The sequence below is a fragment of the Rhipicephalus microplus genome, unplaced genomic scaffold (genome assembly GCF_043290135.1).
Source record: "Rhipicephalus microplus isolate Deutch F79 unplaced genomic scaffold, USDA_Rmic scaffold_66, whole genome shotgun sequence".
In the NCBI taxonomy this organism is placed as follows: domain Eukaryota; kingdom Metazoa; phylum Arthropoda; class Arachnida; order Ixodida; family Ixodidae; genus Rhipicephalus; species Rhipicephalus microplus.
In genome coordinates this window covers 1,255,892-1,278,491 of record NW_027464639.1, presented here as the reverse complement: position 1 = coordinate 1,278,491, position 22,600 = coordinate 1,255,892, and the positions used below count along the sequence as shown (strand labels likewise).

The 22,600-nt window shown below is 45.8% G+C and overlaps 1 protein-coding gene across 10 annotated transcripts in view; it reads left to right on the top strand.

The window, feature by feature from the left end:
* LOC142790041 (uncharacterized) overlaps positions 1-22,600 on the top strand; it is a 467,642-nt gene that overhangs the window by 323,637 nt on the left and 121,405 nt on the right. For 9 of the 10 annotated variants that reach the window (XM_075885074.1, XM_075885070.1, XM_075885072.1 and 6 more), the window contains 2 exons: positions 6,768-6,812; positions 21,978-22,046. In XM_075885074.1, the coding sequence (XP_075741189.1) occupies positions 6,768-6,812; positions 21,978-22,046 (114 nt within the window). The remainder of the gene's footprint in view (positions 1-6,767; positions 6,813-21,977; positions 22,047-22,600) is intronic. The other variant, XM_075885069.1, reaches the window with a different exon arrangement.

The window sequence follows — 22,600 nt, the reverse complement described above, 5'->3', positions numbered from 1 at the left end:
TAATTTCCCACAAGATGCCCATCAGTAGTGGTAAGTGGTAGATATAGATAGTGTTGTTTGAATGTTGAAGGACGTGCTCCTCTGTGGCTCAGTGATTAGCGCCTCGCACTCGTGATGCAGAGGACCCAAGTTCGATTCCGCGCGCCTTGTCTTTTTTTGGATTTTTTTCTTTCTTGCATCTTCATATATATAGATACTTGTACATATATGGTGAGTGACGGCAACGCCAACGCCGGCGGAAAAATCCAGCCCAAAGTGTCCATATAATTGCTATCGCAATAATATAAAAAAAAACGAAGGAATTTATGCAAAGTGAACAATAACTGGTTTTTACCAACTACTTTCCACAAGTGCTTGAGTCTCATAATAATTAAAGCTGTATATATTTCAGCAAAGCAGACAGCAAAATTATTGCAAAACTTATCTTATTCCTAAAGGTCTTGGTATCGGGAAACAGTTGGTTCAGTGATACGATGTAGTTGTCGAAGTTGTCCGTTTCACATTCCGTTGTTGGAAATGGTGGTCGCGGAAGACAATCTGCGTCAGCGTGACATCGACCGCTTTTATGGGAAACCATGAAGTCGTATTCTTGTAGACGAAGTGCCCAACGCACAAGCCGACTAGATGGGTCACGCAGATTGACCAACCAGCATAGAGAATGATGGTCTGTCACAATGGTAAAGAAGCATCCGTAGAGGTAGGACTGGAAGTGCTGCACTGCGAGGCATTTGCCCTGTGATGGTGTAGTTACGCTCGGACTTGCTTAGCGAGGGACTTGCATACGCTACGACCTGTTCTTTGTTATCCAAGTGTTCAATCAGGACAGCACCTACATCAATACTGCTAGCGTCTGTGTGAAGTTCCTTGGTAGCCAGAGGATTGAGGTGTGGAAGATTTGGATGAGACGTCAAAAGAAACTTCAACTCGGATAAAGCAGACTCACATTCAGGGATCCAGTCAAACTGCGGCCCTTTCTGAAGCAGGCACGTGAGCAGGTACGCAATATTGTAAAACTGGGAATGAATCGAAGGAAGTGTGAACAAAGCTCCAAAAAGCTGTGCAGTTCTTACATCAAGTGAGGTTCCTTGAACGACTCCACTGCGGCAGTCTTCACGGGATCCAGTCGTATGCCTTTTTTGTCCACAAATCATCCAAGGACGAGTCTTTGGCGCTCTCAAAACGATATTTCTTTGAGTTGAGCACCAAGCCTGCTTTGCTTAGGCAGTCAAACACGAGACCGAAGCATGTGTTATCCTCACAAAAGGTGCACTTGAAAATTAAATGGTCTTAGTAACACATACCCACTTGCCACTTCAATCCACGTAGAATGTTGTCCATGAAGCGCTCAAAAGTTGCAGGCATGTTGCATAACCCGAATGGCATCGCATTAAATTCAAAAAGTCCATCTGGTGTGGCAAATGCCGTTTTCTACTTGTTTTCTTAGTGCATTGTAATCTGCCGGTATCAAAAAGTAAGAGCTCGATGAAAGACAGTCAATAGTGTCAATTCGCGGGACTAAGTATATGTCTTTTTTTTTTTTTTTTTTTGGTGATGGCGTCAAAATGACGGTAGTCAACGTAATATCGCCATTTCCCATCCTTCTTCCTCACTAGACTTACTGGAGCGACCCACGATTTACATGATTCTTGAATTACATCTTTCTTGAGCGTCTCACAAACCTATTCATTGATCACTGCATGTTCCGAAGGCAATACACGTTATAGTTTCTGTCAGCGATGTCTTGTCGATGCGGTGCTTCATACGAGAAGCAGGGAATGACGGTGGAGTGTGTAGCTGTGCGAAATCGAAGAGACCGGCGTGTTTGCGCAGAATACTCCCCAGTTCATTACGCTCGTTGGTGCTCAGTGGCTTATCGATCATAGCCATAATGGTGTCCCTGGCGTGCAGATTATGGCAATGGGTCTAATCTGGGAAATCAACTGCTCTCTGAAAGGATGCCAAAGGAGAATACCTGATGTTCATCAATCTCTGGAAGTTTCAGACCCTCCGGCAGCACTGTCGGTTCATCAGAGCAGTTGATCACCCATAAACCAGTACGCACTTGCGCATTGGATAGCATGCAGTAGATAATTGAAACAGTCTGCTTTGTGCAACTGAGAGCCCTGCCGCGGTGGTATAGTGGCTAAGGTACTCGGCTGCTGACCCACAGGTCGTGAGATCGAATCCCAGCTGCGGTGACTGCATTTTCGATGGAGGTGAAATTGTTAAAGGCCCGTGTGCTTAGATTTGGGCGCATGTTAAAGAACCCCAGGTAGCCGAAATTTCCGTAGTCCTCTACTACAGCGTCTTTCATAATCATATGGTGGTTTTAGGACGTTAAACACTACGTTTCATTTATGCAACTGAGATGAATGGGCTCCATGGTTGCGTCAAACGTTTCCTCACTTGCAGGGGAACAGGCAACAGGGACACATTTGCTGACAATGGCGGCACAGTTGTGTCTACGAAGAAGCAAAGGACACTTTCCTGACAGTGCGGAATCTTCATGAATGCAACTGGGACATACAAGTCTACTGTAATTTGTTCTGCGTGGGAATCGACAGTGACACCACATATCTTCAGAAAATCCAGTCCAGAATGACTTCATGCGTAATACAAGGGAAAACAGCAGACTCTGCAACAAATTTCTAATACGCCAAAGTAACAGTCATAGTGCACGCACCAACAGGTTGTAACACATTCCCACTCATTCCACAAAACGTATCAGCACGGTCTTAACGAAACATGACTTTTTGTTCAAGGAGGCAGGTGAACACGAGACTCATCACTGACCCGATAGCACCTGTGTCCACTAAGGCTATTGTTGGTACACCATCGATAAGCACATAAACCTTATTTTTAAACATGGAAGCTAAAGAGGATATTTCTGTTGGAATCGAAGACTGTCCAGAGAGATCACCTTCAACGGCCACTCGGACTAGTTTTCCGGAGAAGGCCAGAAGTGGGTGCGCCGAGGAGACGGTGATCCGTTGATGCGCGGGGTAGGAGGTGGTGTCACACTGCGGTCAGAAGCCAGAGATTGGTTTCGTAGGGGTCCTGGGGTCTCGTTCGATGCACTTCCTGGGAATGCCTGTGCTCGTGTAATGTTAGACCGGTTATATCTCGGCAATTGGTCGTACCTCGGTAGCTGCCGGTAGTTGCAATACCTGGTAGTGTGGACTTAAAAGCCACAGTTGTAGCAGACTAGTAAAGCACACTCGCCGAACCAATGCGCAGACCGCTCAGTTGTGAAGGGTCGGCGATCAGCTTGCTGAATTGGGGCTGCCCGCCTTTGAGTGGCAGGGCCGAGCTGAATGCGTTGGCCGAAATTCTGCTTGGACGCAAATGAGTCATGACGTGGCCACGGAGTTTTAGTTTTGTTGATGTCTTTCATACATACTGATTGTTGCAAAGAAGCTAATGCCGCCGTGTAGTAAGGCCTAGTCGGCGTAGACCTGTGCATAGTTGAGGCGGTTGATTCTTGACCCTTGCACTAGGCCATGACGACTGTTGTCAATGGCAGACCAGCAAGACGACGGCTCCGGTTAATTTCAAACAGCTGTGGCTCTGTGGTACGTATGTTTTGTACCCAGCACCTCCACTACTCAATTATGTCCAAAAGAAGGGTTTATTTTATTCAGAGGCGACGTAACATCCGCCGTCTTTACTCTATACACAACCTCGGTCTCCGTCTGTCAAGTGGTGCTTACAGAACATCACCTGTGCAAAGTCAATACGTAGAATGCAATGAGCCCCCTCTATGTGATCGAAGAGCAATACTAACCTTATCATATGTTTTAAGAATAAGGTCGTCGCCTGAACACATCTATGCCACTTTCTGAAAGAATGTAACCTGGTAAATAAGCTTTAAAATATCATCTTTTCTGTGTCCATTCCTGAAAGTCTTGTGTCTGGCGCAGCATAGCTTTAGCTGCTTTTGCGCAATAAAAACCAAATTAACCTAACCTAACCTGAATATCATTAAGTGTTGTGCACAACAGAAAGCAGCAAAACTTTCTTCGGTCTCGGCAGCTGATCGCGAATTGAGTGTTCTCTGAGTGAGCGCGGCATCGAAAGTTCGTCGGCACGAGGTAAACAACTGTTGACCTGGACTTGGTAAACAGCTTATTTCAGAAATGTTCTTCTTGTCGAGTGTGCCGGGGACAGCTGACTATTGAATGTGACTCAAGTGAGTACGGTGTCGCCGTGAAGCTATAGCTTCGCTGCAGAAACTGCCAGGAAGTTCGTTCAAAATGGAGTTCGTGAGAAACTGCGGGGAAGTTGGTTCAAAATTGAGTTCACGACGTGTTGGCTGTAACAATAACTGCAACCTGTTTGAGATCAACGTTCGCCTGGCACCTGCTGTGCAGAGCACAGGAATTGAGTTGATGACACTGAACGACATCTTTACCGCTATGGCCGTTTCACACGAAGGTCTTCATACTTCATGCTGGTAGGTCTTCATACGATCTCTGTTAGAACCCACTTCCCCGCAGTTGGTACTGCTGGTAGGTCTACGCATGAAGATTACCAGCAGTTCCTAAAAACAAAGCTCCAGCCAGTAGCAACGAGAGCTTGTGCCGACTCATATGACTAGTTGTGCCGCAACAGTGATGAGTGTCTACAAGGACCTTAATTTCGGCAACCCTGAAAATATTGCACTCTTTTTATGAAAGCTGGCACACAAGAGGACACACCTCACACATTGGAGTGGCCTCTGTAGCAGAAGTTTTTTCAAGATATGTGCTTGACTATGTAGTGCTGTCTAATTTTTCCCTCTGCTGCGAACGTGGCCCAAAACCCGACAGCCCAGAGTATGCCGAGCGGAAATCTAAGTATTCATGTCAGAAAAACACCTCATGCAAAGCTGGCCAAATGGACGTAGAGGCAGCAACAATTTTATTTCAGCACTCACTTTCGCTTCATAGTCTAACCTTGCTTTGTGGTGGTGACAGCCGGTAATAGAGTGCTTGCTGTCAACGAAGCCAAAGTGTATGGCTTCATTAATGTTCAGAAACAAGATTGTGCGAACCGTGTGCAGAAGAAAATGGGGACTACAGTTGGAAATTTTGTGCAGAAGCACAAAAGAGACGCCGGCGAGCGCATGAGTGGCAAGGGTTATCTCACGGGTGACCTTATAACAAGATTGACAAGTTACTATGACTGTGCTCTCAAATCCCATTCTTGGAATGTGGACAAGATGCACAAGGCTGTGTGGGCTATATATTACCATGTGACGTCCACTAGCGAGCAGCCTAACCACAGCTATTGTCCACAGGGCCCCGAGTCATGGTGCATGCACAATGCAGCCATGGAAAAAAATGGGCCCATGCCAAAAAGCAAGTACAACTCGCCAGAGGCTGTCAGCCATGCGCTGGACCTTGTGTATGAGAGTTTGTCTGACAAGAAGCTCATGCGAAGATGTGCGAGAGAAAAAACACAGAATGCAAAAAAATGAGGCATTGCACTCTGTTATATGGAGCCTGTCACAAAACGACAAGAATGTGCTGTTGAGACTGCCGTGGTAGATGCTAGCTTGTATGCATTTCTATCTGGGAAACAAGGAGTCTAGTTCACTTATTTTGCGTGAACTGCAGTAAGAGCCAACAAGCCAAAGCAGCCAGCGGACTGGCAAAAAGATTACTACCGCCGTGCATCTAGCGCGAAGTGAAAGTTCTTCAGTGGCATTCTAGGCAGCCACAATGAAGAAGCACGAGCATGAGCTTGGTTCAGATTACTCTCCTGGGACTTTCTGAAGATCCTAATTATAAGTTTTGTGGCGGCATATTTATTTTCGCAAGTTTGAGTTATATGCGTTTTTCTCAAATAAAGATTTTTACAAGGTTTAAATTCTGGAATGAACACTTTGTCGCCAATACTCATTCATTGTCTTTTTTTCTTCCTTGAATGCTATAGGATCAGCAAGTGGGAAAAAAATGATGATAAAGTATTTTAGGACGGAACATTATGAAATCTTCTAGAAATCAGCAACAAAAATTCACAGCTAAGAGACTGCGAAAAGAAGACTTAATAACTTTGGCTCAAATTCAGAGACAAGCAGTAAATTTCATATTTGCACTGTTTGAACATTCAGGAACATGCCTGCTGAACGTGAGCTATTCGAATGCAATACTTTTTAAGCAAGTCGCATCCCGAATTCATAAAATAAGAATTATTGTAACTTTTTTCTTGGACTGGTGTAAAAAAAATGCAATTACGTGTTTGAAATCAGTATACAAAGCTGAATATTCTCTGAAAATTTTGTGTGTCAAGTGTCAACAGTAACAAATTTTGCTTTCCGGACACATGCCAAAGACAGTTACATAAAACTCGTTTCTCTGCAATGAAGTTGTAATAATAATAATAATAATAATAATAATAATAATAATAATAATAATAATAATAATAGGTGATCTCATGCCCCTTCAGTATTAATTGTACCATTTTGGTGGGCACAAGAAATGAATTGAGGCCATCTCCATGGTCGCCACACCACTTAAAACAGCAAGTAGCTGGCAATAGAGACCACAGCCGCTTCGTTCTTATAACAAGATTGTATATCTTTCTACAATTTCCCTTTATCTCAGTTTATTTTACTCTCGAGTGAAACATAGACCTACTGGTCTTGCAGAAGTGCATGACTGTTTGAGCACTTAACACGCAACAGGGAAAATGTTGAGAAAAGTCCTGTGCACAGTGAAATATGCTAGATATATTTGAATGAATAGACTTGGTGTAATTTTTTCATTTTGTCTGTATTTTTCTAGGAGGCCTTCAGCCCCGTCAATTGAAGGAGTCCTCTACACAGACATGTAAGCGTTATATTAATCTCATTTGTTTAAGTAAATATTTTATTATAGATATAATGCATAAGAGAATTTTAAAAAGTCATTTCAAATGGTGCGGCATCACCGTTGCATGTGACACATAAATATTACACAGTCAGTTGTGATGGAGTTGACAAAAAGTTGTTGCCTGCAAGAATAAATAAATGATTGTCCTTTGCCTGTTTCAATGGCAAAGCTGTTTAGGTGAGCTGTGGTATATGCAGTCTGTTGGTATGTTACATGTGGCCTTTACAAAAACTATCACCCTGAATGGGTTGGTGCTACAGAAATTGGTCTGATCTTGCCACCTGTCCATTACTGGATGGATGGATGCAGGCCGCTGCCACGTCAGAACAAAAATTCCAAGTCTGTTGCATCGGGGGCCCGTTGGACTGCCCATAACTCTTTGAGTCTGGAGCTGGTAATAGCACCCTTCCATTTGGACAGCTTGGTGACTTCAACACACCAGGGCTTGTGTTCAACACACTAAGGCACCACCAGGGCTTGTGTTCTTAGCTGTATGATACAGGCCATGATCATGGTGTAAGAATATGTTAGGTGCTGACACTCGCTGCTCCGCACAAGGGGAGGGTGGGGGCAGATTGCGTACGCCGATGACCTTCAGCTACGAGTAGTTTCCATCATGCGACTACCAAGTGGTTCTTAGAGAGAAAGGAAGAGAAAAGTGAGCCCCGTAACTGTCAGCTTCAGAGAGCGACACCTCAACAGTAGCTCACAAGGAATGGGGGTGAGGAAAGAATAAAAGAATAGGATTAAGGGTATAGAGAGATAAAATGATGCGCTAGGCCAGTGAGTGAGGACAAATCGAGGGGATAGGAGAGATAGGAAAGATGGAAACACGGTCACAGGAGTCCGAGGACAGGGCGCCACTTGCGAGAGCTCTTGTCGGCGTCGGGAGATGGCGTAGGGCAAGTTTGGTAGGTCAGAGCTGCACTGTTGTCGAAGGTCGGTGTCAGGAGCTGACGTAGGGCCAGCCCAGGCCAGAGCTACGCTGACGTCGGAGATCGCGAGGGCACAACCGGTCGGCATGGAATTTAGCGAGCGAGTCCCCGTCACGCGAGTTGAGATGGCGCTACTGAATGGGACGGCAGCTATTTGCATGCCAAAGAACATCTTTCTCAAAGGTTTGTGGGCATGGGATTTCGTGATTTAGTAACACGTTGCCCTGTGATTGTGAACCCTGCCTGTGTATTTTATTTGTTTAGCTGATTCGCGCTTTGTAATTCAGTGCACGTATACCTCGACGCGACATATATGCATCAGCGGCCTTGTCTTTGGCTGCGCTTTGAAAAGGGCGAGTGATGTTTCGTCTCGAATAGCAAGTTGGTGTATCAGAATTGTATGGAGCATGTGTCGCATTTCAAGGCTCCGCGTAAACCAGAGCGACATAATAGGTGGCGGACAAGTTTGAGAAATACCGAAAGTGCCTGACGGTGCAGCAAAAAACAAGAAAACAAGAAAAGCTCTGTGAAAATGGCTGGCTCTACTGCTGACTTCTCTGAAGCGACGGGGGCCAAAAGTTCAATTGCATCTGAAATGCCTGACACGACCGCGTAAAGTTCGGCAAATTTATTGTGCTTAGAGACAGCGACTTCACAGCATGGCAATGATGAATCAACAGGGACGCATGCAAAAGGCAGCGCTTAAAGTTCAACAGTTTCAGGTCCCTCCACGCTAAGAGCAGGACGCTTCTCAAAACAACACTGATAGCGTGGGCCTATGAGCTAGCGACTCAGTTCCTCATCATGCAAAAAAAGTACATTGGACTGCCAATAAACGAAACTCGCTTAAACAAAAATGCCTCATTAACGGAACTAAACGGGCTCATATTGCTGGATTTCTATGTGTTGCACAGTAAAATTCATCGGTTAATCGAAACAGTGCTTATTGGTCACCTACGGTTAAACGGCACAAACTCTAAACACAGCATAGACTCCCTCATGCCACAGGTAGTCTCACAACCATGGCAACACCTCGAGATCGAGACAAGCCAATCCAGTATCCATTCTCGCTTGTGGCTGTAGGAGCAAAGTCGGCAAGTTGCGGTGGATCACTGTGTTAATTCAGTCTGATCGAAAGGAAGTGGCCGCACCATACACACCCGCTTGATAAAAAGCTACAAATTCTTCAAGAGCTCGATCGAAGCGGCCTGCCCAAGATGGAGGTGGCAAAAAAATACATCCCAAAATCGACGCTGTCACGGATCTGGAAAAACAGAAAAAGATTGAAGGCACTGTTAAGGACGGTACCTTTACATCTAAACGAATGCGAACGACGCCTTATAAACATCTAGAAAAGTTCTTTTTCTGTCGTTCAAGCGTGCACGGACTTCTAATTTGCCCATAAGCGAGGCAATTCTTGAGCAGAAAGCTCGAGAGATCGCCATGGCTCAGCCGCTTCAAAACACGCCATGGCCTAGTCTTCAAAGCAATCTCGGGTGAGAGTGGTGCAGTCAACAGGGACATTTGCACCAACTGGCAACAGGGGCAGTTTAAGGAAATTTCGGTGAGCTTTGATCCACGAGACGTCTTCATCGTCAACGAGATGGGTCTTTTTTATAAGGCGCTTCCATCAAAGACGCTCACCTTCAAAGGCGAAGCCTGTAGTGAAGGAAAAGGCAGTAAAAATCGCATCATTGTGCTGGTGGGTGCAAACATGGCAGGAGATGAGAAATTGAAGCCGTCGGTAATAGGAAAATCAAGGCACCCACGTTGTTTCAATGGCGTTCGACCAACACCACCTAGAATATTGACAAGGCCCCTCCAGGGAGAGCGTGACGTCACGCTAGTTGCCCACCTGCACCCCGGCCGTCGTCGGCGCTCGTTCTCGTTATATCTGCTGTGGGCACTTATTGAAAGCCGGTGTTTCTTTTTTTTGTTCTTTTTTTGTTCCTGGGCGGTCTGCAATTGTTTACGCCTGCCTTTACACTTTAGTGATCAATCTGTAATAGTCAGAAATGCATTTGTAGAAGTGGTTTTATTAGGACGAAAAGCTAAAACCATCCTACCTCATTTCTTGTTCAATGTTTTGATTTTTCTGTCAGCTGCCTTTTTTTTTGTGCGGTGCTTTGGATGGTGTCATTTCGAAGTCTACAAAAGTTGTTCAGAGCGACATTTGTTGCAACACGCACTACATGCCGCACGATAGTCTCAGAGGTATGGCCATTTTCACAAGTCTCTAGCTCAACACCTCCTAGCAGTGATGTGGTAATGGAGCTTACAATGCCATTGGTTGTTCGACGCGAGGAACGCTTTTGCATTTTCTCCCTTGGTGAGCTTTTCGACAACAAGCGTTGTCACCAGCACCATGTGCACAGTACATGGCTGCGGAAACTTTAAGCTTCCTCTTGACAAGTTGTCAATCATTGTGTTACCTTCCACATCTATGTTCCTGTTCTCCAGGACGAGCACGCTGCTGTAAAATGAGCATGACAGCTTCTTCAGAGCTGAATGAGCACAATATCCAGCGATATAAGCAACGACCTCCATGTCATGCTTTGGGTTGGAAATTTCATCATTTGAGATGTGAACAGAGAAGTTATGTTGCGATACTTCTGTGTCACTTTTGCTGCTGATGTCTGGCTGCTGAAGCATCAGCAGCTTTTGCAGACGAATTTTCTTTTCAGACTCCAGAAGCTGCCTCAGGGAAACATGATATTGTGCACCAGCAAGCTGACGGTAGCGACCGAAGCGATCTTCAAGAGTGTCAGTTTGAAATTTTCCCAGCAAGACATACTTGAACTTCAGTTCTTCTAAACAGTACCGCGACAGCTCAACAAGGGACTAGCAAGTGAGTCTCAACGCAGAATGTGTTTCCCTTGTCAAGCAGCCACGGCTCATGTTGACGCTGCTCCAAGCATCTAGCCAGTCTACCATGCCACTAAAGAAAACCAGCTGTTGATCCACCGTAGAATTCACTGGATTTTGAAGGGTGTCGTTCAGTCGGCGACCTTTCGAAGGGGTCTTCACGTTGACGATTTTCCACCACGTCGATATGATGTTTATGAAGAGAGCTGTTGAACTGGCACATGTTGTTTTAAGGGCATCGCCACGCGTCTCAAGTGCGTTTGATACAAACGGATTAATGACATTTAACACCAACTTTACATTTTGTCTCTCCATAGGTGTTGGATTGATTGCCTTGGAATTCAGCTTGTAGCCAAGCTTGAGAAGCGATGTCTGCTCCAGTGCATACAGCTGCCGTACGACTTCAAATGATGCTGGTTTCATTCTGGGCAGCCCGTCGGGCAATATTCCTGACAGGTTCACTTCAGGAAACTAAAAGCATATTCCTTCGTTTTTTTTTATTCATCCAGTTGTTCCTGATGTATTTCAGTATGTGCACAGGGTCTACGACATAAAACAGAGGCCGATTGTTGTCGGCTGGATGAGGATATACAATGCGCACTTCCTGTTTCTCTGAGAAAAACGTCATTTTCCGGTTGTGGGAATTGCTGTCGGTAATTACAGCAATGACGCTGAGGCCCATAGATTCCACTTCTAAAATTACTTTCTTGCAGAACTCATGTAGAATTTCGGCGGTCATTTTAGCAACAGGAAAAATGTGAAGCACATCTTTGTTTGATGACAAGAGCGACTGAAGCATGAAAACATGAGCGGTTGTGGCTGTCTCTTGAGAATTGGCTGCAGATCCAACTATGCTGCCCCCTCTATAATCGAAGTATGGCTTGATATGAATTTCATCAACCATTAGCGTCACGGTCTTTTCGTTCGGCTGCATGCACTTCACTCTTTCTCGAATGTAGGAGAGGAAGTTCGCTTCGTTTTGCTCCTTCAGTGGATCGCCTCCATACTTGGAACAAACGCGGCGCAGGGTTGAAGGATGGGGTAAAGTCAATTTCGACGCTGATCTGGCAAAGTTATAGGCATGCGGAGATATGGAGTGCAGAATGCTAGAAAACACTAATGTTTCAGCACTGTAGCGACGAATGGGGGCAGCGAGTGCGAGAGCTATTTGCTCATTTAGCAAACGAAACGAAGCACTGTGTTCTTCGGTCGTGTCACTGTCTTTGGACAGTTCATTCAATAAGGAGCCGATATGCTGCAACACTGACGCTGTTTTCGACGAACTTGCAACTTCAGGCGTCTCAGTCATGTGGTTTTCCAGCTGCTGGAGCAGTGCGGTAACGTCATGATGTCGCGCACTGCGTCTGGAACTGCGCCTCCGCAAGGTAATGAAACCAGCTCTATCATACCTGCTGAGACTGCAAGTGAGAGATCAGCAAGCACAGTGACGGAAAACCTCACGTGTGGTGAAGGATTATCTTCGATGCGGAGAAACATCACCAACGATCGTTTGCCTTGATGGTCCAGAAATCATTACTGCATACAGCAGAAAGCTTGCCTCTTAAGTGTTCGAAAGAGGACACAGCATTTCTCTCCTCTTCGCTTTTTTTTGCGCTTATAGAGTTCTTAATCGCTTTGCTCAAGACCTCGTCTTCCATTCGAGCTCGTTTCGAGACGGGAGATTCTCGGCGATTGCGATTCGTGCTCAGGTAGGACGGTTAGTTCGGAAACACCGAGGGTATAGCATCTCACACTAGGCGCACCCTCTCGCTGTCGACTGTCAATGTTTGTCCCAACGCTGCGTTGAAATGTGACAGCTTTGTGATGAAGTCAGCCTCGAGGAAGTGGAGTTCACAGACCTGCGCCAAGCATAACAGTGACTTCATTACTTTCATACGAAACGGGCTAATGGGAACTTTGACACGAGCCTGAGTATTTCTTTTCTATTTTACCGCACTGCCCTACCTGAAGCGCGACAAGACTATCATCACCACTCACGATAGTCGCTCGGTTCAACAGTAACAGAGCCAGAACGCCAGTAATGCGATAGAGCCGGTAAGACAACCAACTTCAGCAGTTTCTCACCTTGGAGTGTATGCTTCGTGTGAAATCCTTTCGCGGAATGGCTTTTATCCAAGGCTTCTTCCGAGCTTCATCCTTGGGGAATGCGAAAACACGCACTTTGGGAGCACTGTCATAATTGCCGCGGCACCCGGGAACACGACAACGTCCCATTACGCACTGATCGATGTGTAATCACATACTCACAAATACAACACCAATAAAATAGGACACGTGGGAACGGACGAAGACTCGGAGCAGTGCAATGCAGTACCAAGCCTAACGCAGTCTAACCAGCGAAGCAGGTAGCGATGAAAGGCAAACCTGTCGTGGCTTGTCCGCCGTTCGGGGTAAAAAAGTGCGCGGGGTGACCAACACCACAACCTGAGCGACACGTCCTCGGCCACTGGACAGTCGGTGATATGTCCGGGGAGACGTTGAGGCTGCCACCCAGGATCCGGCGAAGGACGACTTTTGCGACGCGTCTCACGAACAAGTAGAAGATGCGTTTAATTTACATATTTGCAAGAGAAGTACATTGCAACGTGAGCGTTCAGACGCGCCTTTTCATCACAAGGGCCCTGAGCGCACTCGAGACGAGCGGGCCAGCGAAGTCCAGAGAGAGAGCACAGCGCACTCCCGACACGCTCCTTTTATAGCCGTCCGTGCACGCGCTAGACACCGACTGTGTGTCCCAGCGACGCTGATGTGCATTTCCTGCGGCGCACACAGACGCCTCCCGCGTTCCTGCCGGACGCGGACAGCGTTTGACCGTTACGCCGATGAGCGTCCCTTGCAAGCCACCTCCTTGCTGTGCCGGTCATAACATCGGACAACTAGCGTGACGTATGCCGTCTGGAGAGAGGGGTATGAATGGGCCTTGTGAATAGTCTAGGTGATGTTGGTTCGACACCTTCCCGTTATGTAACATGGGAACGGAAAAGCGTGGATGACCATGGCCATATTGGAAAACTGGCTTCGGGAGGAAGACGCTAGATTTACGAGGCAAGGCAAAAAGGTTGTCTTCATCGTGGACAATTGCTCAGCCCACGGTCAGGTTCAAGTACTCCAAGCCATCACTCTGGAGTTCTTGCCAGCCAATTCAATGGCATTGATCCAGCCAACAGATCAAGGGATTATTCAGAACATTAAAGTTCATTGCCACAGAAAATTACTCCATCATATGCTGCTGAGAGCAGGCAGCGAGAAATGATACAGGTTAGATTTATTGGCAGCCATCCACATTTTGGCTTGTGCCTGGGAGCAAGTGAAGGCAACAACAATACATAGATGCTTTCACCATGCTGGCTTTCAAGTGCAAGAAAGCAGTAGCTGATGAAGAAGAAAGCCCTGCTAATGCCGACATTAAGACAGTATTCAGTCAGGTCGTACCCTCTGCCCCTTTCACTCTGCAGGACTACGAATCAATGGATGAAAATGTTGAAGAGACTGTCAAGTAAATGATTGCCGAAGTGCAAGATGAGGATCAATCTTCCAGTGTTGAATGTGATGACAGTACTGCCAGTTCAGTGGTGCCACCAGACCGATCAGCTAGAGAGGCTGCTGAACTTTTGCAGCGCTACTTTGAGAATGAGACTTGTCCAGAATTCTAGCTAGTTTGTCAGACATAGGTGCATACCTTGTGAAAAAACAACTAAATCTTGCCAAACAAAGCACTCTTCACTCCCTTTTTTTTTTTCTCCTACTCATCCTCATGAGTAAGGTGAGGTTTGTGCAATTGGAATAAAGGTCTTGGTTTACTAAAAAAGGGTTTACTAAATAAGTGTACTTTGCTTAAATGAAACTTCTGATAAATGGAACAGTTGTATGCTTATAAATGGAACAGTTGTATGGATCCCCTTCGAGTTTCATTTAAGAGAAGTTGACTGTACTTTCTTGTTTCAAATTCAGATGCCACTTTTTGAGCTGGCTCATCTATGCCTACTTGGACCAAAAAAATATTAATTGTTGTAGAATAACCAGTGAACAGAAATCGGTCTTCATACAATTTCTCTGATGAAGCCATGTTTTTTCCCTTCTCTTTTATGTTCACTATATTCGTGTGATTATTAGTTTGCCATGCTTTATGTCGTCAAGCCAGATTTTCTCGGTTTTTAGATGTCTTTAGTGCTTCGTCGTCACCGTCTTGCAACATTGCAGGCCCACATCCCACCATGGTGCTGACAACACAGCACTGTTTATTAAGGGGTAGGTGGCGATGAAAAAAACTTTTTTCGTTTGTTGACCTAGAGCAATGAAATTTCGCATGCATTCTCATAAGTGTCTTGAATAAAGAAATATGCAGTTTCATCATGATACTTTGAGTACCGGTAGTTCCCAAGTTGCATCATGCTACGTGGTTTGGCTTATGTGGTATGTTCGTGGAAAGCCTAGCGCTGTAACAAAACATACCAAAAAGCTGCAAATGGTGCTGATCTTTACTCAGAAGAAGACTATTCGGTATGAGAACCGCAGAATATTTTTATCACTTCTCTTTTTTTTTATAGAGATCACGGCTGCCTACACACATTGTCAGAAACAGTGTCACGTACAAGCCATCTTCTAGAAAAAAACAACAACAAAAAACTGAGCCATAAACAAGAATTATAAGATTGTCAAACCCTCAAAAAATGTTTTGGGATTCCGAAAAAAAAAACTGCATCAAAATTTGTCCAGGCAGCCATAAACAAGAATTATAAGATTGTCAAACCCTCAAGAAATGTTTCGGAATTCCGAAAAAAAAAAAACTGCATCAAAATTTGTCCAGGCATTCCCGTGCTACACTTTTCACGAGCAATGCATAATGTCCAAAACACACTTGTGAGAAAAAGCGTCGACAGGCTTTTTTTCGATGAACTTTCTTGTTTCTCGTTGGATATTGATGAAAATTGGCCCAGGCACTAAAAATGACTTCACAATCCTTCCATAAAAATTTTGAGGCGATACCACAAACACTTTATGAGAGACAAATTATTTCTTCATTGAACTTCATGGAGGAGATGAGCATATTGTTAAAAAAAAAAAAAGCAGTATTGAGAAAACTGCGTTTAAAGTTTCAACTTTTCTTTACGTCTGACACCTAAAAATTGTGATCTCAGGTTTGTCTTGTGATATTTGACTTCTCGGGCATCTGGTCTCTGACCAGTGTTCCTTGGTTGTTTTTTTTTTCCCATAACCTCCTTTTCATGATTTACAAAGAACAAGCATGGATTTCAAACCAAGTTCTCTGTATGAAGGAGTGGTGTGATAGGCATAACAGAAAGGTCGTAATTGAATAAGACCATATACTGAAATGATTACACATATTTTTTGTGCTGAAGTTGTAATTAGTGTAATTGAGTACTTGATTACAAATAATCACTGAGCATTGCTTTATTTGGAAAAAGGTTTGTTGCATCAGAAAACTGTATCACACCATGACGCCCGATGCCTTCTTTCCAAATAACAAAGTTATAGGCAGAAGACTTGTGGCACAGGAAGTTTTAGCAGTATAATTAATGAAGCGAAACGGGCATATAAAAATTTGTGCCCCTGATTGACACATGCTCTTTTGCCACTCTAGCAGTAAAGCGCATCATCATACAGCCGGTCGTGGAAACTCTAATCTATGGGGCTTTCATTGCCTTCGAACATTCATACACTTCGTGGCGATATCAAGCACGGCTCCAAGCACGTCTAAATCGCATCACAAAAGCTTATTGACAGCACTCCATATGACGGTGGAGTGCGTGGCCGCGTGGACAGTGCAGCCGGCGCGTAATGCACTTGCCGGCGGCGTTCGGTGACGATGCCCAAAATGTGTAACTACGATGACACAAACACGGCGCACACTGCGCTTGGCATCGCATTTTCGAGTGACGATGCGCGAAACTGCTAGCCGCTGTTCCGAGCAATCCTTGGCTTTGAGGGGGGGGGGGGGGGTGTGACGAGCTTCACTGTGTGGTCTGTTGTCGATGCGTAAAATGCCCAAACGTGGTTCAGAGGAGGTAGTGAGTGATGTGCTTCATTCCTTGCGAAGAAGCACGGTCGCCAAGAGTGCGCTAGCGCGTCGTTTCTGCCCGCAGTCTCGCTGTCAGTAGAGCTAGGGCTAAAGCCAACTCCGATGACACGCCGCGCTCGTAGACCACGCGCCCACTCGTAGTAATCTGATCGTGCCGTCCCTTACCGCTTCGTTGCTTGCGAAGAAGCACATCGCCACAAGTGCGCTAGCTCGTCGGTCCTGCCTGCAGTCTCGCTGTTGGCGGAGTTAGGGCTAAGGACGACTTTGACGACTTTGATGGAAAGGACTCATGTTGTTGTTGCCAGTCTGCCATCTTGGCTGAAGGACTCTGTGTACTCTGTGTACAATATGTAAATACATTTCTTTTGCTTACTCGCAACCCAGGACATTCTGGTGGAGGTGCTGGGTACGAAGACAGTATAACGAAGCTACACAGCGGCCGAAGCTTAGTTTATTCAATGATGGCACAACAGAGTCCCGCTTCCACAGCTGCAATGGCAACGACGATAGTTGCTCTGCCCCAGCTCAAAAACCCTGGCGTGTTCTGCGGGACCTACAATGTCGACATTCAAGAATGGTTGCCGGTGTATGAGCAAACAAAACAAGCAAGAATTATCGTTGGGACGAAACACTCATGTTGGTGAACATATCATTCTATCTGAAGAGAACAGCCAAAGTGTGGTTTGAGAATCACGAAGCGTTAATTGGCAGCTGGAAAGCGTGCAAAAAAAAAAAGATGCATGCACTGTTTGGCAAATCTACTGGCATGGAGGCAGTGACCAAAAAGGAGCTTGAATCTCGCACTCAAACGTCATTGGAGTCGTAGCTGTCTTACATACAGGATGTGTTCGCCCTTTGCCGCAAAGCGTACGATGGCATGGGGGAGTTTGAGAAGGTAGCGCACATATTAAAAAACATCGTCGATGATGCATTCAATCTGCTGATTTGCAAAGACTGTGACACAGTAGATGTATCATGTTTTGAGTGTAAAGACTTCGGCGAAGTGATAGCGACATAGACGACAATGCTGTTGAGTCACTGTGACACAGACTACAAAAAGAAAAGAAAAACATGAAAGACGCGGAAAACTCTCGTGGCAGGAGCACCGAGAATAAAAAGGCAGGAGTGGAAGGGCAGCGCATGGTGCAAGTACCGTATTTACTCGATTCTACCGCGCCCTCGATTGTAACGCGCACCCGATTTCCACCACGAAAAAAAAAAACAACAAAAAAACAGAGGACATCGATTTCAACGCGCACCCATTTTTCTCGCTGGCCCGCACGATCACACCACTCAAAAAAACGACCCCTTTCGGGAGCGTCTTCGATTTAAATATGAGGTACGGGCGAAGCTTGTGCTCATCTGACGTGTAACAGAGCATTGCCGTCCCTGCAGTTTTACCGTGAACCGATGTCAGCACGCGAACTTGCTTCGCCCCATTCTTCTTGACAGTTGTGGTGCCGGGCATGTCGAAGTAAAGAGGCGTCTGATCGGCATTCCCGATTTGCCCAAGCAGGTAGCCGTTGTTGCGCCGCAAGTTTAGAACGAACCTCTGAAAACTGTGAAGCTTTTCATCGTACTCCACCACAAAACTTTTCGCATATGCATGTTCCCCTTCGGAGGGAAAAGCCTTTCCTCTTCATAAAGTTTGTTAGCCAGCACCTGCTCGCTTTAAACTGGCTCCGCATTAGACCTTTTTCCAAGACTAATTGCATAGCCCGCACTTGGAGCAGTTCTGTCACGGGCCGCTGTGCCGCTCGCTGCTCAAGCACATACTCGCCGAGCAGCTCTTTATTTGCCGAAACCGACCCTGCTGCGGTCCACTGAAGCCTTTGCGTGAAGCTTTGCTGTCGACAATCTTCTGCTTTTGTTTCCGCCGGTCCCGCATGCACGTTTCGGGAACTCCGAGCGACCGCGATGCGGCCCGATTTTCGTCCGTTTCTGCACACGCGATGACTTTTCTTTTAAAAGCGGCATCGTGGCGCGCTCGAGTTTTTAGAGTTGGCCCTTCCACGCCGTCGATGCTAATGCAGTACTAGATGACGAGCTCCTCAGCACACGTACGAAGTGCCGCACATGGGAAACACGTAGGCAGAAATGGCCGACGCGCCATGCCGACGCACGTAGGGGGCGGCCATTTTGGATTTGCCGGTGGCAATAGATTGACCGCAATTTTTTTGTTTGTACTCGATTCTAACGTGCATGCGACTTAAGAACTCGCTTAACTGGAAAAAAAGGTGCGCGTTAGATTCGAGCAATTACCGTAGCGTTCGGTGGAAGAGGCAGCGATGCGAAGAACAAATCCCTGTTCCTGCCGACGCCTAGTGCCTCAGAGTTTGTGGCTCTGAATTATCAAGAAGTCCACGGGCCGCCCCAGAGTTCACCTGTACGTGAGTCGTCACGAGGGGTCCCGACGACAACCGTTCACGACTCACCGTTTGACTCTCAGCAGAGTTGATCTTCTATAGATTAAATGTTTGGATGTGTGGGTGCTACTTAAAACGCCCGCTTTGTCCTTATTTCTTGAACCTCGTACGGTGAAGCTAATACACCGTGACATTTTGGCATCCAGGGGACAGGACGACCTTGTTCTCTGTGGCACAGACACATTGTAGATGCTATGGAAATGCAGAAATTAAGGGAACTGGGGAGCGAGTGAGCTTGTCAGAGGCAGAGTTGAGAGGGTGGAGGAGACTGCAGGAAAATCGTCAGCGAGATGATAGAGCGGCTCGGCATGAAGCGGCGAAAGAACACGACCTGATGGCTGTTGAGCGAGAAAAAATACCGGCAAACGTGTGGCCTCGGAGCAAGCTCTAGCCAAAGCAGAGGAACGCAGCCTTCCGCTACGCATAAGGCTTGCCGAGCTAGATGCAGCACCAGCGTACCGAACGCCACCGGGAGAATGACCTGAAGTACAAGCAGTGCGCTACCCTTCCATAAATCTTCGAAAATTTCTCCTGCAGTTTGAGATTGCCCGAGACGACTTTGACGCGTACCTCAAGAGGTTCGAATGCGTGAGGACAAGCCGAGGCTGGGACAAATTACAATGGGCAATCGCCATGAGCATGTGCCTCACAGGAGAAGCTCTGAAAGTGTATGGAAGACTGTCTTCTGACTACTGCCTAGATTATACTCATGTAAAGATAGCTCCTCTGCGGCATTTTCGTCTCATGGCAGAAGAGTATCGTGAGCGTTTCCGAGCGTCAAAACCATAGAACGGAGAGACAGCTACACAGTTTGTAGCTAGAATTAAAGGACATTTTGATAGGTGGATTGATCTCTCGGAGACCCCGTACTTTCGATAGTCTAGTTTAGTTGATCGTCAAGGAGCATTTTTTGTCCAATTGTATAAGAAGTTGGTCACTTGCTTCCGCAAAGGGAAATGCTCCACCTTGGGTACCTCTACCTAAGCAGCTGATGAATTTATAGACGTTCAGCACCAGAAAAACTTGGCCCCGTATTTGCATGTAATCTGCAAATGTGGTCGAAAGACTATAGTCTTGCGTGTGGAGAGAGTGAACAATTTATTTTATGTTCTCCGTAAAAAAATCGGTGGATGATATTCTGGAGGCACTGCGTTAGAGTGCCTGGAGTGTGCAGCGGAGGCGATCGAGTGGATCAAGTCAAGTCACATGTGAGACATGAGTGCCACCTGGCAGCGTTCTTAAAAAAAAAAGCGCGTGACTCCGAGACGGGTGTGTGTGCCCGTCGCAGAGGTGATAAGGTTTAGAACGCAAGGCAACGGGTTGGTGCCACCACCATCGCGTCTTAGCAAAGCGTTAGAAACTCCCCGTTCCGTGCAAGCGTTGCATGGTCAGCGCTGCGTGATAAGTGCTACGGTTCTAAAAATTGCTTATGTATGCCTTTTCTAGTAAAAGATGTACATGCCAGTAAAGGATGTACATGCAGAATATATACGTGTTATGGTGCCCCAAACTTGCACAATAGTTGCTTATTAATTGACAATTGCACAAGTATAAACGCTAAACCTTGAGCAGCATTGGTGGGCGCTGTGGATGGAGTCGGCTGTTTCAAGTACCGGTGCCGTTAAGAGTGGACAAACAGACAAATGTACAGACACAGACAGACCAAAATTTTTGGGTCGAAAGCCCCCAAGAAAGGCTATCGTCTTTAAAACTTCTTCTATTTTCATAAGCATGCGAAAGTGCCTGGTACTGAGAAGCAAAGCTTTCTCGGTGATATGCAACCTGTTATTGCAAAATGCACCGTGTGCAACAAAATGGGCCACACAGCTGTCAGCTGCCGATCCAAAGTTCAAACATTTTTAGAAATGTCATCGTCACAGGCATGATACGATGCGGTGTCTGGAAAAAGGACCATGGCAAAACCAAACTTTTTGCATTGTAGATAACAATCAGGTGACACCCGAAACAAGGTAGCAAGAACATATTGGGCTTGCTGCTTTTGAAGGGGTTGTCATAAGCAAAATTGGGGAAAATGCCTCTGCTAGTGACGTTATGAGCTTGGTGCAGGAGGACTGCGAGGACTATTGGCCTGATGTGCGATCTATGGCGGAGCTGCGAATCGGGCTTGTATGATGTCACTTCGAGGTTTTGTGCACTTTTGAGGCGCGGCGCAGTGTAGGAACCACAGTCGTGGTAAAACTCAACAAAGTAGTAGTTCAATTGGTTAAATTGTGTGTGGTGGTTATTGACGCTTTCATAATAACCATGGGTGTCTTGGTTATATTGTGTGTGGTGGCTATTGATGCTTTCATAATAACCTTGGGTGTCTGCTTTTAACGCTCATTTTAAAAGCATAGCATTTTGATTCTTAAAACTGCGGCCGCTTGTCTCCGCGGCAAGTGCTGCGCAATGGTGAAGTACTGCTCTGTGCCTCTATATGATCACGCACCCGTAAAAAGGTCGTTAACTTTCACTACTATTCCAAGTACCCGATGGGAAAGAAGTGGATAGTTACACTCGGAAAAAGGAAAGCACCCCCCACCCCCCTTAATCAGTCGTGCTTGCATCGTTACTCTGCTTGCGTTGGTACTTTACCTTTTGCTACATACTCGCTGACCCTAATTATTTACCTACTGCATTGAGTATTGCCTTTTTCTACACCTAAATAGAGCTTTATTTGATTTGTATACGCAGATGGAAATACTGCACCATTTACTAATAGCACATTTGGTTACATGAAGTGTATTTTCGTAACTCACTGTGTTAATTACTTGTACGAAAGTCCTCGTGGGCTCTTCAGAAAAGCACTATTTCTAACAAGTGGTCTTTCTTGCAGTGTCTGCTGGACTGTCTCCAACGTTTACTCTCTTGCCAGGCATGGACACAAAGATGCGCTTGCGAGAACGTGAGTGATGGAAGTTTCTCCTATTTTAGGGGCATTTCTCGTAGCTGCCGAATTTCTTAGTACTAGACAATTGTGACTTATCTGGCGAGGAGACACTTGTATATCGCTATATTTCATGCCCTATAATAATGCGGATACACTAGGCATGATGCTAACTCATCCGGGTACTAGAAAAGGCTACACAGACGGTGGTGGTAGTGAAAAACATTTTCTAATATATTTACAGTGAGAGGTATGGATAAGGCGAGTCTGAAGCTTCTGCACATTCCTCTTGCTGTATAAGTAGCACACATTCTGCTGCTAAATCGGGTTTGGCTCGCCCACATCGTCAATGCATCTAGAAATGCACATACGCAAACAATGTGAATCGGGAGTGACATTTCAGTTGTTCAGTGTTCATCTTATAATATTATATTACGAGAATATTTTTTGCGGAGAACCAAACAGCGCGTTGGTGGCCGTTCGCTAACCAGTCATCGCAAGAACGTCATGTTCCTGTGAAAAATTGTCGCACTAAAAAGGTGGTGCTTTCCAAGAAGATCGTCGCAGCTTTG